Here is a 16,574-nt window from a genome sequence, read left to right on the forward strand (position 1 = left end):
ATTGGGAATGTGTCCATCTAGGGTTAAATACTGAACGCGCGTGTGTGCGCGCGCGCTCAAGTGCTTCCAGACACCCTAAAGCAGTCTAAAGACTAAAGCAATCACCGCTAATGGCGTTGGGTGAGCCGCAAAGAAGCAGGCTCAAAAGACGACTGTCAGTCTGAAGCCAAGATTCCTCACCAGAGGCCACGTTCCCCGACAAACTCCTGATTGGTTAAGATCGGCAAGGCATCTTTAGACCATTTCCCCCCCCCCCCCCCCCCCCCCCCCCCCCCCCGCCCCTCCCCTTTTCTAAATAAGCGGATGTTAGATCGCATGACCAAAAAAATAAAATAAATTGGCTGGGTCGTGCCCCCCTGCAATAAAAAAAAAGTTGACTAAGCTGGTGGTTTTCAAACGTTTTACACCAAGTACCACTTCAAAGTCTTTTCAAGTGTCACCTGCATTACAGTCACATAGTAGTCCTAGGTGTTCATCAAAGACAATGCTGTTTTATTCCTAAAGAATATATTGACTGTAACATTATGCAGTTTAACACTACTCTTAATTATATAGAAAAAGAAAAAAAAAGCACTTAAATAATAATTCTATTAAAATGTATTGAACTTAACTTAAATCAAAATTGTCCTTAAAAATAAATGTTTAAAAAAAAAACACTTAAACAGTAAGTGCAAATGTATGGGACCGTACTTAAAAGTTAAATACAACTGAACTGTACTTAAAAATGTCTGTACTTGAAAAGGAAAAAAATATATACTGTATATGGAAGAAGCTTAATCTTTATTCTAATACAATGGTGCCTTGGGATACGAGTTGAAGTCATTCCGTGACTACGCTTGTAACTCAGAACACTCGTCTCAAATCATCTTTTCCCATTGAAATGAATGGAAATGGAAATGGAAATGCCATTAATCCGTTCCAGCCTTCCCCCATAAAGCAACCAAAGATTTTGTAAAGTGTATTTTAATGAGGAAAAGTAATATTAATAGTAATATACATAATATTGTACTTTATATCAATAGTAATGCTATAATTCTCCTTCTGGTGTGCCCACCTTGGCCACGTGGAGGTGGTATAAAACAGGATATACTGTTCATTGAGGCGTTATTGTGAATCCCACTACAGTTTTAGAATGTTTAAAAATTGTCCAAAACAGCCCCCAAAGGCAGTTTCACTTAGCATCATAAAACTTGGTAGGCAGGTCTATCACGAGTAGACCCCCAAAACAGACGAGGCTTAACGTATTTGTTTTTGTCTGTGCGTGTGGTGAATTTAGAGTCGGAACCCTGACAATGTAGCTCCCCGCGGTCGTAAATATCGGGTCGGGTTGGGCACTTACTCCCGTGCACAGTGACCGTACAGGGCCTGACCCTTTTGGGTCTTCGTTCACTGCTGATGTCATTCTTGAGGGGTGTGTGTGCATGAATGTTGCGGTACCAGGTGCCTTTCTGACATGCTAGCTGACATGCAATTAAAAGGCGCACTCTCACAATCAACACTAATAGCTTCCATGCGCGGAGCGAAGTGGAGGGCCCCCGCCCCTCCCCCAACAAAGAGACACTCTGTTTTGGATGCGATGTACAGATGGCGGGGATGTTGTCGGCACGTGTTGGCAGGAGGGCGCTTAGGTGGGTTGTGGGGGTTGAGCTCGCATCACTGATGAAATTGGAGCCACGAGGCAGCTGCGGCACATCTGTCTCATCCGCTGACACGTGGCACATTCGACTCGCTGTGTGAAGCTCAAAAGAGTTTTCTAATGACACAGACGCCGAGATGCGCGCGGTGTGGATTTTACAGGTGACGCCTGGAAATGGGCTTGGTGACCTGATGCCAAGTCCATTTCATTCATCTTGGGCCAATTCACAACAGAAGTTATCTTTACTTTTACACTAGCTTTCGTTTGTTAAAACTGACAACACTGTTACGAATACTCTAATCTCACACGCACACATGCACCGCAGACATACTGCTAACGTTCAAGCTGAGAGCAGGCGAGAACCGGTTGGATAGGGAGCCGCTGAGGGAACTAAGAGTTATCTGAAAAGAGGATCCAGGATCCCACGAGAGAAGGAAGCGAGCCCCTTGCGCTGTATGATGCCACTCGACCATAGCCTTGCAAACCATATACCTTGTAAATTTGTATACGTGATTTTGTTGTATTAATCACTCACAAAAACAAGTTCAATTAAACGTTTAACACATTGAGACATTCAATATTAACCATACTCAGTATTCCTTGGGAGGAGCCGAGAGGTCTACTACTCTACTACAGCAGGGGTGTCAAACAATTTTTGTAGTTATGACTTCCCTGGGAGGAATGAATTGGTAATGAATTATTACCTCATATCATTAAATACACACAACAAATTGATGGATAACTAGTTTGGAAATCAGAAGCCTGTAAAACACAGGTGTCAAACTCAAGGCCCGGTGGCCAGATCTGGCTCGCCACATGATTTTGTGTGGTCCGTCAAAGTGCGTTAACGTCCATGGTTCTTGCTAAAAATATGTTCCAAAATTTGACACTTTTGTTGCACAGACGATCATGTACAGTATCATATATCTGTCCATGTCTTATACTGCCCCCAGGTGGCTAAGGTGTTTTTATGAAGTGCAGTTTTAACGAGTGGGAATTTTCTCATTTAAAAAAAAAAAGAAAACACAGTGCAAATTTTTGTTGTTGTTTTCTGGGGAGGCTGGAACAGTTTCATGACATTTTGTATTCATTTCCAATGGGAAAGATGATTTGACTCGTAGCTCAAGGCCCCCGCCACTGTACAGCGTCGCTGTTGGGCGGAATCCTCACGTCTCCAAAATGAGCACTTTTCACCAAATCCCCCAAATCTTGCTTGAGTCGTTCAAGTTGGAAGCTTACATGGCTATCGTAAACCGTTGCGCACCAACATCAAGACGACACCACCTCCAATATTCAATATTTTGAGCACTTTTTCCAAAATTGGTGATATTTTTTTCCACTGTCGCCCGAAGTCAACTGGGATGGGCTCGTGTCCGCATTGAAGCACTTAAAACCACATGAAACACCGTAAGGAGTAATCGGAAAGGGCCATTAACGCCAGTCGGGGGTCAGGGTCGTATAGAACCTGCCCAGGGGTCAAGGGAGGCCGAAGTTCTTGTTCCAGACACGGCATCGGCTGCGCGAACAGAACTTGCGGGCGGAGGCGCATTTGAAGCCTTCATGCTGAGACGTTCTTTACACTTTTAAGTGGTTTGACTCAATATTTGAATCTCGACAACAACATGAATGACCGATGTGATCGAGTATTTTTAGCAGAGATGAGCACGCATAAGGCAAACGGATCCGCACGTGGCTCTGGTTCAAGGTTTAAAAGTAGGGTATCAAGACCGGCTTGGGCTTTCCAGATAATTAGGATTTTAAGCTTGCGTAAAGGTTTTAAGGTAAAACTAAGCTTTCAAGACTGGGTCAGGGCTTCCTCTTTGATTTCCTCACTCTTTTTGGTTTCTTTCCTCTTTGATTTTGCGTATTTCTCTGCTCCATCCAGGTCGCTTCCTCCGAAGTGTCCATTCGCTACTTAGCATTAGCCTCTAATGCCTTGCGCCAACTCATTGTAATGTCAACATTTTCACTTCCTAGAAAGACACAAGCTGTAAATAATCTTCATGCGGTCGACATCATCGCATCTACGCAGCAAAAACCAAACAGCCAAGCACGTGTCTTTTATATCTCGTGGCCAAAAGGCCTCGGGATCAGTTGAGTACGGTCCGACAAAGGGGTAGCGGGACAGGTAAACCGATCCCGAGTCAGCCACTAAAGCGTGTATCGGATCAGCCGCCGCACGGGAAGCTTCCCACGAGGCCCCGCGGCTGTTATTTTATCACGCCGGCAACACATTTGGCGGCTGTGTGCGACTTCATCAGTCGACTAACTGGTCCGGTCGGTGTGTGTGTTTGTCTGCTTGTGTGTGTGTGTGTGTGTGCGTGTATGTGTGCGTGTGTGCATGGTTCCAGGGTTGAATGCTCAGCCAAGAACACACTTGCACTTGAATCGCACCGCATGAGGATGGCATGGCTCGGAGAATAATAGTCAATAATAGAGTGTATTGACATATGACTTTTTCCATTGTGATTAACTCGGACAAGCCTTACTCGGCAGCCCTGGTGAGTATCGACTTTATTTATGTATTTATTTACTTATTTCTTTATTTATATCTGATTGAGTGCTTAGGGGTTCAAATTAGGGTTTCAAATTGGAGTTTCAAGACAGGGTACTAGGGATGAAAGACCTTAAGGGTTTCAGGAGTAGGCCCGGTTTTCAGGGTTCAAGTTTCAAGACTGAGTTAGTGTTTCAAGCCAGGGATAGGGTTTCAAACTAGCGGTTCAAGACGGGTTTAGGGTATGTTGTGATTAGCTCGAGCTAGCTGTACTCTGCATCAGCGGCGAGTATTCACTATATTATTTTTTATTTGGTTGAGTGACTGAGTTATTTTTGTTATTGAATTTTGGTATTTGTATTTTTATTTTGTAGAATACAATTGAATAAGATAAATCCATGATTAAGCATTAATAAAGCATTTACTGAGGTACTCTGGTTGGAGTTTGCTGGCTGGTTGGTTGGTTAGTTAGCTAGGCTATTTCAGTCCGCTTGCATTGGCGCCCCAAGTGAGGAATGAGTGCTTGGGTCAAATTCGGGTTTCGAAACTGGGTTAGGGATTCAAAATAGGGTTTATAAATAGACTTTCTATTCTCGGTTAGGGTTTCAAATTAAGGGTTTAAAGCAAAATGTTTAAAACTAGGGTATCAAAGGAGATTAAGGCTTTGAATTGTTATTTCAAGACAGAGTTCCAAGGCTGGGTTGGGGTTTCAAGTTAGGGTTTTGAGCCTATGTTCAGAGTTTCAAAGTAATGTTTCAAGCCAAAGAGTTTCAACTTTGTTTCAAGTTGAAGTTTTAAGGTTTGGTTACAGTTTCAAGTCAGAGTTAAGGTTTCAAGACTGATCAGGAGTTTTGGGGGTGGGTTAGGGTTTCAATTCAGGGTCAGGGTTTCAAATTAGGGTTATGTTCTCAAATTAGAGTTTCAAGACTGGGTTAGGGTTTCAAATTGGGGTTTGAGACCTGGGCGAGGGTTCCAAAGTAGTGTTTCAAGCCAGAGTTTGAAGTTTCCAATCAGGCCTGAGATAGGGTTTCAAGACTCTGACTGTGTTTTGTTTCAAGTTCAGGTTTGAAGGCTTGGTTCGGGTTTCAACTCAGGGTTAAGACTTCAAATGAGGGTTCCAAGCCTGGGTGAGGATGCATTCGGGTTTCAAACAAGAGTTAAGGTTCCAAAGTGGAGATCCAAGCCTGGGTTCAGATTTCAAAACAAGGTTTCAAACCAGGGTTAGGGTTGGCTGATACAGTCCACTTGCACTGGGGCCCAAGCAACTGTTCTTTCGGCATTTGAATGGCAATCGTCATCATCTTGTGCTTGTTTGTTCCTCAGCAGTAAATAAATGCATTGCGGGCATCTGGAGGGAGACAAACGCCATCTGAAGCCGACAAATGGCCGTACAGGAGGTTTGTGTGCACGCCTCCACCCGCTAAACATGTGACGAGCACAACACTAACACTCGCTTGATGTAAATACGAATGAACATGTTACCACTGTGTGAAAATACTTGACTGAACCTTTAACCCCCAAGACAGTCTATATTTAGCAACGTACCGTCGTCTATGTGCGTACCAGGGGCCATCCTTTCAAACCCCAAACATTGGCTACAAACTGTAATTCCGAGCCCTAATCCTCATTTGAAACACTAATATGAAAGCCAAACCCTAATTTGAAAACATAACTTTTGCCTGAAATCCAAACGCGGGCTTGACACCCATCCATCCATTTTCAACACCGCCTATCCTGGTTAGGGTCGCGGGGCCCCGGAGCCTATCCCAGCGGACTTTGGGCGAAAGGCGGACTACACCCTGGACTGGTCGCCAGTCAGTTCGCAGGGCACGTACAGACACGGACAACCATTCGCACTCACATTCACACCGTCACTGAGTGGGAACTGAACCCACGCTGCCCGCACCGAAGTCAGGCGAGTGTACCACTACACCATCAGTGACTAGGCTTGACACCCTAATTTAAAATCATATCCCTGGCTTGAAACTCTAACCTTCAAAGCTTAATTTTAGACCCTAACTGTTCTTTGAAACCTGAACAGGCTTGAAAGCTAAACTTAAACCCCTAAACCGCGCTTGAAACCCCGATACTCTCATTTTCATCTAACCATGCCTTCAAAGTCTAACCCTAACCCCGCCTTAAAACCCTAATTTAAAACGCTTCCCCTCGCTTGAAAACCTCATTTGAAACGGTAACGCTGGCAACCGCCGTTGATTGACGAATTTTAAAATGTCTGTTCCAGTGCCCCCAGTCGGCCTTGCTCCTGACCTCTGTAATGGCGGCAATTCTGGGCTCCCTGCAGGTGGGCTACCACACGGGGAACATCAACGCCCCTGCCAAAGTAAGCCAGACCCACCCGTTAGAGAAAGGCTTGTCCAGACAAATTACACAGGGTCTGCTTTCAGATCATTGAGGAGTTCTTCAACCAGACCTGGAGGGACAGGTATAATGAAACGATGTCAGAGCAGAGCCTCACTCTGCTGTGGTCCCTCTCTGTCAGCATCAAGGACTTTGGAGCCCTACTGGGCTGTCTGGGAGTCAAATACGTGGCGGACTCTTTTGGACGGTGAGGATGAAACATTAAGGTCTCGCGTCGCCGGCCGATGTGAAATGTACCGATGCAGAACTGCACGTGGGCAGATTCTGTGTATTTCCCAAGAACTCCGGAACTGGGAGTGTAAAGTTTAACACCTGACACATGTCTCTAAAGGCACAGGCGAATAAATCTCTTCCATCACGTCTCCGATGTGAAACTTTGCGTGAAAGGGACCGCTGACTTAAATCTGTGGTTCTCTTCCTGGCATAACTCCATCCTAATTGTTCACTCTTAGATGGTGAGGGTGAAGTGTTAAGGGCGTTATTTCCCCTTGAGCTGTGTGAAAAAGACGACCTCCAAATTTCCACAAGTATAGCATCAGAGGCCAAACAACTGTTTTATGTGAAAGGGAATAGCCGATAGTAAAGCTGTTCAGCGGAAACATTCCGTCGCAATTGAGACTGTCCATCAATATCGGCAAACAGAAAGCTAGCATAGTAGGAATTCAGAGGAACTGCGTCAGCGTCACTGTGCAGCGTTCGGATTCATTTTTGAGAGGGGCTACTTTGTTGACTTCTCGCTTTGCCCCCTCCAGGCGTAACTCCATCCTGATCGTCAACTGCCTGTCGGTGGTGGGGACGGGCCTGATGGTGGTGTCCAAAGTCAGCGAGTCGTTTGAGACTCTGATCCTGGGCAGGCTCCTGTTCGGTCTCTTCTGCGGCCTGGTGATGAGCCTCAATCCGCTTTACATCCAGGAGGTGTCGCCCACCGTACTGAGGGGCGCCTTCGCCACCCTCAACCAGGTGGCCTACGCCTCGGGAATCCTGCTGGGGATGGTGAGGATGAGAACGCATCGCCGCTGGAGAGACCAGACGGAGGGCTAGAAGGTTTACTGGGCTCGTTGCAGGTGTCCGGACTGGAGACCATACTGGGCACGGAGGAACTTTGGTCCATAATGCTATCCTTGTCCCTGATCCCGGCGCTGGCGCAGTACCTCATCCTGCCTTTCTGCCCCGAGAGCCCCCGATACCTGCTCATCAACAAGGGGCAGGAGGCCAAGGCTGACGCCGGTGGGACGACACTAACTTCTAGCACTAATCCTAACTTGAAACCCCAACCCTGGCTTGGAACCCTGCTTTGAAACTGTAGCCCAGCTTCATAGCATCATTTCAATGAGAAACCCTAACACAGGCTTCAAATTTGGAACCTTAATTTGAAACGTTAACCCTGGCTTGAAACTCTAAATTGAAACCAATGCCCTAGTTTCATAAGTCTAGTTTGAAAGCCTAACTTTAAACTTTATACCCTAACCCTGGTTTGAAACCCTAATGTTAAACCCTAACCCTGTCTTGAAACTGCAAATTGAAAACCTAACCTTTTTTGAAAAGCCTACCCTGGCTTGAAACTCCAATTGTTAACCAAGATTTTGGTTTGGAGACCCTAACCCGAGTTTAAAATCCCAAGCCAAGCTTGAAACCCTAACTCTATACCCCAGCTTTTGTTTGAAACACGATCCTTGGCTTCAAAAATAACTTAAAACCCTAACCCTGGCAGGCTTGAAACCATACTTTGAAACCATAGCCCTAGTTTAAAAATCCGAACATTTTCCTAACCCTAATCTAAACCCTAATGTGAAACCCTAACACAGCCTTGCTAACATCATTTGAAACCATAACCCTAGTTTCAAAAAAACGAATGTTTGCTTGAAACCCTAAGTGAAACCAATACCATGATTTGAAACACTAACTCAGGCTTGGCACGATAACTTGAAACCATAACCCTAGTTTGAAACCCTAACCTTTGCTTGAATCCTAACCCAGTTTTGGAACCCCAGATTTGAAACCATGAACCTAGTTTGAAACCTTGATACCCTCAACTTTGTTTGAAACATTAACCTTGGCTTCACACCTAACTTGAAACCCTATCCCTGCTTTGAAAGCCAAATTTGAAACCCCAACTGTGCCTTGAAATCCTATCATTTGCTTGGAACCCTAACCCAGTCTTGACTCTTTCTGTGTTGCAGCCCTGCTCCGACTGCGAGGAAGTCCCGGTGGGGTGTCGGCCGAGCTGGAGGAGATGAAAGGCGAGGCGGCCCGCACTCAGGCGGCCGTCGGCGTCCTGGAGTTTTTCCAGAAGCGAAGCTACAGGCAGCCGATCATCATCGTCCTCTGCGTCAGCATGGGCAGCCAGCTGTCCGGATTCAACGCGGTAACCGAGCAGTCACGACACTCCAACCGAACATCAATTTCACACCTTAAACTTGGTTTCAAAGCCCAAACCAGTCTTGAAACTCCGATGTAAAATCCTCACTCGTTTTAAATTCTGGTTTGAAGCCCTAACCTGTGCTTGAAACCATGACGCTAGTTAACAATCTAAACCTGCTTTGACTTGGAAACCCTCGGCCGAGCCCGAAAGCCAAACTTAAAACCCTAACCCTGTCTCGGCCTTTCAGATCATCAATTATTCCACCAGAATGTTCCAGGCTAACTTTGAAGAGGCCAAATACCTGACGTTGGGCGTGGGGGCCATCAACGTGGTCTTCACTTTGGTGGCCGTGAGTCCTCGTTGTCACATCGTCGCAGTGGCTACAAGCGCACCCGAGTCCTTCAGTCACGTTTGTACGTTCCTCTCGTTCCATCTTCAGTTCTTCCTGATGGAAAAGGCCGGAAGGAGGCGACTGCTCCTGATCGGGTTTGTCTCCATCGCCGTGTCCAACCTCTTATTGACCGTCGTGGATTTGGTGGTGGTAAGCTTGAGCCCTTTTGTCCCGATACCAAGCGGGGAAGTGGGAGGGTGACACAAACCGCTGTTTTTGGACAGTAACACATGAGCCCTGTGCTTCGACTGCCTTCATTTCCCTCAAGGGGAAACAGGAAGCCGAGCGTGAAGGAAAAAACTCCAAAGAGCGTTGGGTGATAAAAACACTCAGAATTCCATTTCAAATTTCTCAATGTCCCACCCCAAACAATTGTGTTCCTTCACCTCGCAGCGTGTATTTGGATTTTTTTCTTTGTCAATTTCTGTCAGTAAGTCCATTTGGTTATAGCGAATGATAGGGGTTCAAGCCACAGTTAGGGTTTCAAACCAGGGTGGTTGCAAGCAAAGGTTAGGGTGCTAAATTAGGGTTTCAAGCCTGGATAGGGTTTGAACGTAGGGTATTGGCTTAAAATGAAGATTTCAAGCAAATGCTAGAGTTTCAAGCCAGGGTTATGGTTTCAAATTAGGGTTTCAATACTGGTTTGATTTCAAGCCGGCGTTTGGGGTTCAAGCCGAAGGTTCTGGTTTCAAGACTGGGTTAGGGTTTCAAATGAAGGTTTTTTTCGTGGGAAAAGACAGGAAGTAAAACGACAAAAAGAATTCTTTTTCCTTTGTTTTTAATGGGCGAATATGCATCAAAAATCCAAACCGGTCTAAGGTGAAAAGGAAGTTGCGAAGCACCTGAAAGGGTTCTTTTGCGTGCAGTCCACGGTGCCCGAGTTGGCGAGCTTGCAGGTCCTGCTGGCGTTCTGCCTGGTCTCGGCGTACGAGTTCGGGCCGGGCCCCATCTCCTGGTTCATCGCGGGCGAGCTATTCGACCAGCCCGGCAGGTCCATCGCCATGGCCTACGCCAGCATCCTCAACTGGGGAGGGAAGTTCCTCCTGGCGCTGCTCTTTCCTCCCATACTGGTGAGTCTCCAGTCCACATCCTCATGGACCCATTTCCTGTCCTATTTGCCTCTTTCCCGTTCGTTTTCTCTTTTTGTTTTTTTCTTGCACGCAGAAAGTCATCGGCGGCTACTCTTACCTCCTCTTCATGGTCATGGCTCTGATGGGCTTCACCTTTACCTGGTTTCGAGTTCCCGAGACCAAGGGCCGCACGTTCGACGAGATCGCGGAGGAGTTCCGGGGGTCGGAAAACCTCCCGTTGCAGAATAAGAAGGGATTCAACACCTTCCCTTGAACGGACCTTTGGCGTACGGCTCTGTAGGGTTAGAAAAGGGGGCGGCCCACCGCCAGTGACCCCAACCATTCCAAAATGTCACACCACTCCACTGGACGTACAAGAAGCCAGGAGGTGCACCGAGGAACTCAGTACCTAAAGACTCAAAAACTGTTAACTGGAACTTTCATTCCCTTTATCTTAATAGCATTGACACAGCGCCACCCAGTGGATGCAAGTAAGAATTTTAAAACACCATGCAAGATTCATTTGGAACTTTTGAAATCTTTTTGGAGCGGGACAAGAGCTTGGTTTGTCCCAAACTAAATTAATTAGGAAGCGTAAGCAAAAATATAATCATGACAATCACAGTCACAGTAACCGCGAAGTGACTTGATGAACGGGAGATGATGAGAAGAAGTTAACAAAAAGAGAAGAAGTTAACAAAACATACTATCAAATAATATTTAAATAATATGTAAAAGTATCAAATATGATCTGTATATTGCGATATATAGTACTGACAGATCGAAGCAACACAACAAAGCGATGTGAACAGAAAAAGAAGACCGATAGTGAAACAGAAAATATGAGTTTTAAACACTTTATTATAGGAAAATGAAAAAAACTGTACTTACTGTCAATGATTCAAATACAATGTATTGCACATAAAAGTTAGGTAAAAACTGTACCGAAGGAAATATTTAAAAAAGCAAACAGTTCTTAAAAGATTAAACAACTGAATTGTACTTGAGAAATGGTTCTTTCGTATACCACGAGAGGGAGCCCGCATTCCACGCTTTTACAATCACTGCTCTAAACCAAGAGGGGGCGCCAAATAGCTAGAAAGTCAAGGAGCATTCTGGGTACCGTTTTCTGTTGATCAAAGAAGGTCCGTGTCACCTCCCCTGTTAATGCATCTTGCAACTGAATGGACCGGAAAGTGGAGCTCTTAGATTTCAACTAACATGATCGCGACAGTGCTGATATTCGGCCAACTGCAGACCGGAAGTAAGGACTCAAGAACATGTAGGAGAAAAAAAAAAAAAAAAAAAAAGAATCACGTGGCATTGTTTAATACCCTTTGTGCTCTTTCCCACGGCAGCAGCATCGGACGGCGTAAGGGTGCACCAAACACCGCCGTTCATCGTAAAGAGACTCGGCGAAGACGCCGCCAAAGAAATATGACGCTCGCACAACGTCAAGGATGACAATGTCATCATCCTCTGGTTACAAGCACTATGGAGCGCCTGGGCTATCATAAATGGATGCTCGCTCAATCCGGCTTTCCAAAAATCAATTGATGTAAAATATCACAATAAAAGTGCACATCACATCAAATTAATAGTGGATTGATTATGTCCTTTAGTTGATTAAATGTTGAAAGGCAAACATACTGTACAACACTACAGCTGTTGTCGTTTTGATTCGTCTTTTACTTTGTAAACCCACTTACATTGTCTATCATTACATTATTATGTTTTATACAATACAGTGTTATTTTCTTTTATGAAAAATGTATCAGTAACAAATGTGTTTTTTTGGGGGCTTGGGGGGCTGGAACGGATGAATGTCATTTTAATTCATTTCAGTGGGTAATACTGATTTGATATTTTCGTAAATTTGCATTACGAGCTTGGTCGCGTAACGGATGAAATTTGTAAGTCAAGGTACCACTGTAGTTGGTTAATCATAAATAAGATAACAAAGCCTTCATTAGTCCCACAATGAGGAAATTTGCAACGCGAACAAAGGTGCTCAAGATTTGAAATTGTGGGAGAGGGGGGGACTCGTGCGCCGGAAAAAAAAAAAGAAATATATATGTAAAAACTATAAAAGTTCAATACAACTGAACTATACTTGGGCAGTGGTTCTTTTGCATACCACTAGAGGGGGCCTGCGCGCCATCCTTTGAGAATCACTGCTTTACATCAACAGGGGGCGCCAAACATCAGCTAGAAAGTCAAGCTGCATTCTGGGTACTTTTCTCTGTTGATAAACAGAAGTCGGTGACAGCCCTCCTGTTATTTTCAAGGACCGGACGGGCAAAGTGGCGCTATCACATTTCAAGTAACATGATAGCAACAGCGCTCGTACTTGTCCTGCTGCAGACTGTAGGTGAGAAATCGGGAAAATCCGGGACCCAAAGCACTTGGCATTGTTTAATACCTCATGTGCTCTTCCCCGCAGCAGCAGCATTGCACCCAGCATTGAAGGTGCACCAAACACCGCCGTTCATCACAAAGAGACTCGGGGAAGACACCGCCAACGAAATAAGATGCTCGCATAGCATCCCAGATTACAGACTCATCCTCTGGTACAAGCAAGACCGGGGTGGCACTATGGAGCTCCTGGGCTACCTCAATCAGAGGTTCCCTGAGCCTGAGGACCACTTGAAAGGGAAGGTCGACTTTAGCGGAGATGCCCGCCAAGGGTCCGACCTGACCATCGCCAACCTGCGCTTCAACGACAGCGCGGTGTACTTCTGCGCAGCGAGCACGGCGCTGCAGATTGGCTCTCCAGCCGTCAAAAAACAGGCAACCCTCGCTTATCTGGGTTTAATATCAAAACTAACACCTGCGGCATCCGACTCCATCGCTTGCATTATGAATTCTGACAATTTGAAAGAAATGAAAATATCATTTGAAAGTGATCTTACAACATTAACCATGAAAACGAATGGATTCCAATGCTTTGATTTCGACAAGGAGAGTAGCGTGCATATGTCGTCACATCGCAACACAGAAAAAAGTCCAATGACTACTTTCCTTATTAGCCATATAGTCATGCAACGGATATTTGAACACAAACAGTAAGCAACACATGTAGACAGAGAATATAACAATACTCACAGGCATGTATTCTTTGCCCTCGAAGTCTCTGAAAAAGGATTAATATTACAGTGTCTTACTGAGTAGTAGAGGAAGTAATATTGTTTTTTTTGTGTTTGCATGACGGTATTATACTGCCTCCCAGTGGCCCAGGCAGGCACACCAGAAGGGGCAGCACAATTGACTTGCAGCATTAAATCATGATGCACAAACTATTGAATTCTTTACATTCTGTTTAATTGTTGTATTACTCTGTTTCTATAAAGTACAATACTGGAACGGATTAAAGGGATTTTCTATTCACTTCAATGGAGAAAGGTGATTTGAGATACGGCGTGAGTATTTTGATTGAATCGATCTCGTATCTCAAGGCACCACTGTACGACCAAAACGGTCCTGATTGGGCTCGACCAACAGGGGGCGACAGAGCGCATTGCAGCAACGGATCCCCCTCCAAGGTTATCGCGAAAGACGAAGTGGTCTCCCGTGTTCTGATTAGGTGGTTTCACACCACAATTCGATTGATGCCCTGATGTTTGTTCAAACAAATTCCTTCAATCAACATAACAACGATGTCTAGCGCACTGATTGGACTTTTTCTCATCTTGCTTCCATGTAAATGAAATCCTCAAAGATGGCTCATTGGTTCCCGTCAAGGGATGTTGACACACGGTGTTTGGTTCACAGGTCAAGTCACGGGCATACGCTTTCGGCCGCCTGCACCCAAAATAGTCCACGCGGAATCCCGGGTGGACTTCCAGTGCAGCCACGACGACGACAACTATGACGTCATGCTGTGGTACCGCCAGAGCAAAGGCCGCCGGCGGCCCATCGAGTTGGTCGGGTTCAGCCACGTGGGCAACGAGCCCGTCTACAAGGGGAACGGCACTGGCCTGGAAATAAGACGTGAGGACACGCAGACAGGCTCTCTCGGCATTCGCTCTGTCAGAGTGTCAGACACAGGTGTGTACTTCTGCGCAACTAGCACACGGTGACACGCTAAGGCGGTGACGTGCTACAAAAAGCCATGCCCGCCAACGCCCGCCTTATATGCAGCTCGGATGTCAGTCAGCAGAGAGGAGACCTCCTCCAAGAACGAACTGTTGTCCAACCGTCTGTTTGGCAGCACTTCCTGGTTCATGGATGATGACCAACAGACGGGTGGTGCCACTTTCATTTGATAAACCCCAGTTCCGATGAAGTTGGGACGTTGTGTAATACGTAAATAAAAACATCTCTATCTCCCGTTGAAAATGTGTGGCGCATTATTATAAAATACGACAACGGAGACCCCAGACTGTTGAGCAACTGAAGTTGTACATTAAACAAGAATGGGAGCGAGAATTCCACCTACAAAGCGTCAACAAGTCTCCTCAGTTCCCAAACGCTTATTGAGTGTCGTTACAAGTAAACATGCTCCTGTCCTGGCTTTTTTGGAATGAGTTGCAGGCATCAAATTCAATATTAGAGTATATTTGGAGGGGGGGAAATTTAAAAAAAAAAAAGGTTTATCAGTTTGAACATCAACGATAACACAGACGGGCAAAACTCCGCAGGTCAAGACTCAGCTGTCTACCTGCACCTCCATGAGAAACAGCGGTCATTTAAGGACAAAATGTACAAATTGTATTCTGGACAGGGAGGACAGATGGCTTGAAAGAGGAGTGAGCAAGCGAGGCCTTCTACGTGAAAATGAAAAGACCATCGATGAACGGACGAGGTGGCTTACGATATTATCTGCATCCCGACGCTGTCGTTTCATCCGTTCTAATAATAACTCAACAATTCTGCCTCCAACAAATAGCATGGCCTCCTTGACCGTTAGGCTTCTCCAGTGCCGCTCTACAACTGATTGCAATGTTGAGGGAGTTTCCATCTAACGACCCTTACGGACCGACAATGGCCTCTCGGCCAGGCAGCTTAACGACTCTCCTTTTTTTTGTTTTTTTTTGCAGTCCAAAAGAATGATAGCATACGTGGTTTGGTTCACGCAATTCGTCGCTCTCGCTCACGTGCCTCCAGATGAGGCGTTGTGATACGATCTGTTTTGTGGTGGTGGGAAACACTGTGTTTTTGAGTAAAGATCTACCACTGTGGGAACAGGGTTACACAGTGGTACAAGCCCATGCAGGGGCTGTACAAAAAGTTCTACATTTTACGGCTTTACACTTTTGCTTGTACAGCATGTGGATGGATGGTTGTTTTTTAACCTGCCAATTTTGAGCTTTTTGGGGTTAGTTTTGGCTTCAAATGTGACCGCAGCGACACGGTCTTAGGTACTTCAGAGCGTCTACGTTGAGCCCATGGGCATAGCTTTTGTTCGGTCTAACCATTTCAACCAAATGTCACGTTGCTAAGTGAAACGAGCATTATGAGCTAGATTTGTTTCAAAAAAAAAAAGAAGAAAAAAAAGAAAATCTGGACGGCACAGCCGAGCCAAAATGGCTGCTGCAAGACAGCATAGAAGTCTCGGTGGGAAAAATGAAGGAACAATTCAACCTCAAGCGGGAGCAACGTGGGCTACAGCCAAGCTGCTTACTTTGGACCAGGGACAAGACTTTCAGTTTTAGGTAAATATATTTGCGTTTACCAGTACTTTGTAATGTCATAATGCTTTTAGTATCAGGCTCAACTGTCAAAAAGTAAAAAAAAAAAAAAAAAAAAAAAAAAGTCAGCTTTAGAATCTTCTCTAGTCAGGGCACAAACATGAGCATTTTTGGCAAATAAGGCATTACTGATCTTACCACGTAAAACTAAAGTGCAGCATACAGCGTGCGCAGTGCAGCAGCAGCAGCATCGTTGACTTGCTTCATCCTGGATGGTTTGGCGCAAGGCACACGTGCACTGTGCCACCAAAGCTTCCGAGGTTCGCTTTGACAGTGGCGCAATGCTAAGTGTGCTGGGTAAGAATTTATTCATTTATTTTAAAAAAAAAATCAAATCACATTTTTTTGAAAGTCCCGGAACGATGGTGTTTTTGTGTGTTCGGGAGCTAAATCTGAGAATATGAGTGCAGCCATGGAAAATCTGTGGACTAATAAGGCCAAAGAAGTTGTAGCAAGGTCAAACCGAGATTGTTTTTAATAAGGCCCCATGAAGTCTTCGTTTCTGCATTGGGAAGAGTTTTAGTCGCAGGGGAACGTCAACGTGCAATACAC

The 16,574-nt window shown here is 45.3% G+C and overlaps 1 protein-coding gene and 1 gene segment (V, D, J or C); both read left to right on the forward strand.

Annotated features, from left to right (window-relative positions):
• The first annotated feature begins 573 nt into the window (after positions 1-573).
• Positions 574-12,635, forward strand: LOC133412394 (solute carrier family 2, facilitated glucose transporter member 1). 10 transcript variants are annotated; one of them, XM_061695554.1, is made up of 12 exons: positions 574-4,137; positions 5,454-5,527; positions 6,373-6,471; positions 6,536-6,696; positions 7,262-7,502; positions 7,574-7,736; positions 8,690-8,874; positions 9,119-9,220; positions 9,311-9,412; positions 10,129-10,332; positions 10,427-11,596; positions 11,691-12,635. In XM_061695554.1, exons 2-11 carry the CDS (start codon positions 5,513-5,515, stop codon positions 10,604-10,606), a joined length of 1,452 nt encoding a protein of 483 aa, XP_061551538.1. In that variant the 5' UTR covers positions 574-4,137; positions 5,454-5,512; the 3' UTR covers positions 10,607-11,596; positions 11,691-12,635. The 10 variants fall into 10 exon arrangements, with proteins under 10 accessions (XP_061551538.1, XP_061551536.1, XP_061551537.1 ...); XM_061695552.1 differs by having other exon boundaries at positions 9,119-9,412; XM_061695553.1 differs by having other exon boundaries at positions 10,129-11,596.
• A 3,584-nt stretch (positions 12,636-16,219) lies between these two features.
• The window catches only part of LOC133412398 (T-cell receptor beta-1 chain C region-like), a 4,914-nt gene continuing 4,559 nt past the window's right edge, over positions 16,220-16,574 (forward strand). Inside the window, 1 exon segment of the C gene segment in view lies at positions 16,220-16,319. Within this exon segment, the coding sequence occupies positions 16,235-16,319 (85 nt within the window).

Source organism: Phycodurus eques, chromosome 14 (genome assembly GCF_024500275.1).
Source record: "Phycodurus eques isolate BA_2022a chromosome 14, UOR_Pequ_1.1, whole genome shotgun sequence".
Lineage (NCBI taxonomy): Eukaryota > Metazoa > Chordata > Actinopteri > Syngnathiformes > Syngnathidae > Phycodurus > Phycodurus eques.

Bases quoted from the DNA above. Each gene is read 5' to 3' on its own strand.
- LOC133412394 (XM_061695548.1), top strand. The intron at 6,472-6,535 runs GTAAGCCAGACC...GTCTGCTTTCAG, and splicing joins ACATCAACGCCCCTGCCAAA to ATCATTGAGGAGTTCTTCAA. The intron at 8,875-9,118 runs GTAACCGAGCAG...TCGGCCTTTCAG, and splicing joins AGCTGTCCGGATTCAACGCG to ATCATCAATTATTCCACCAG.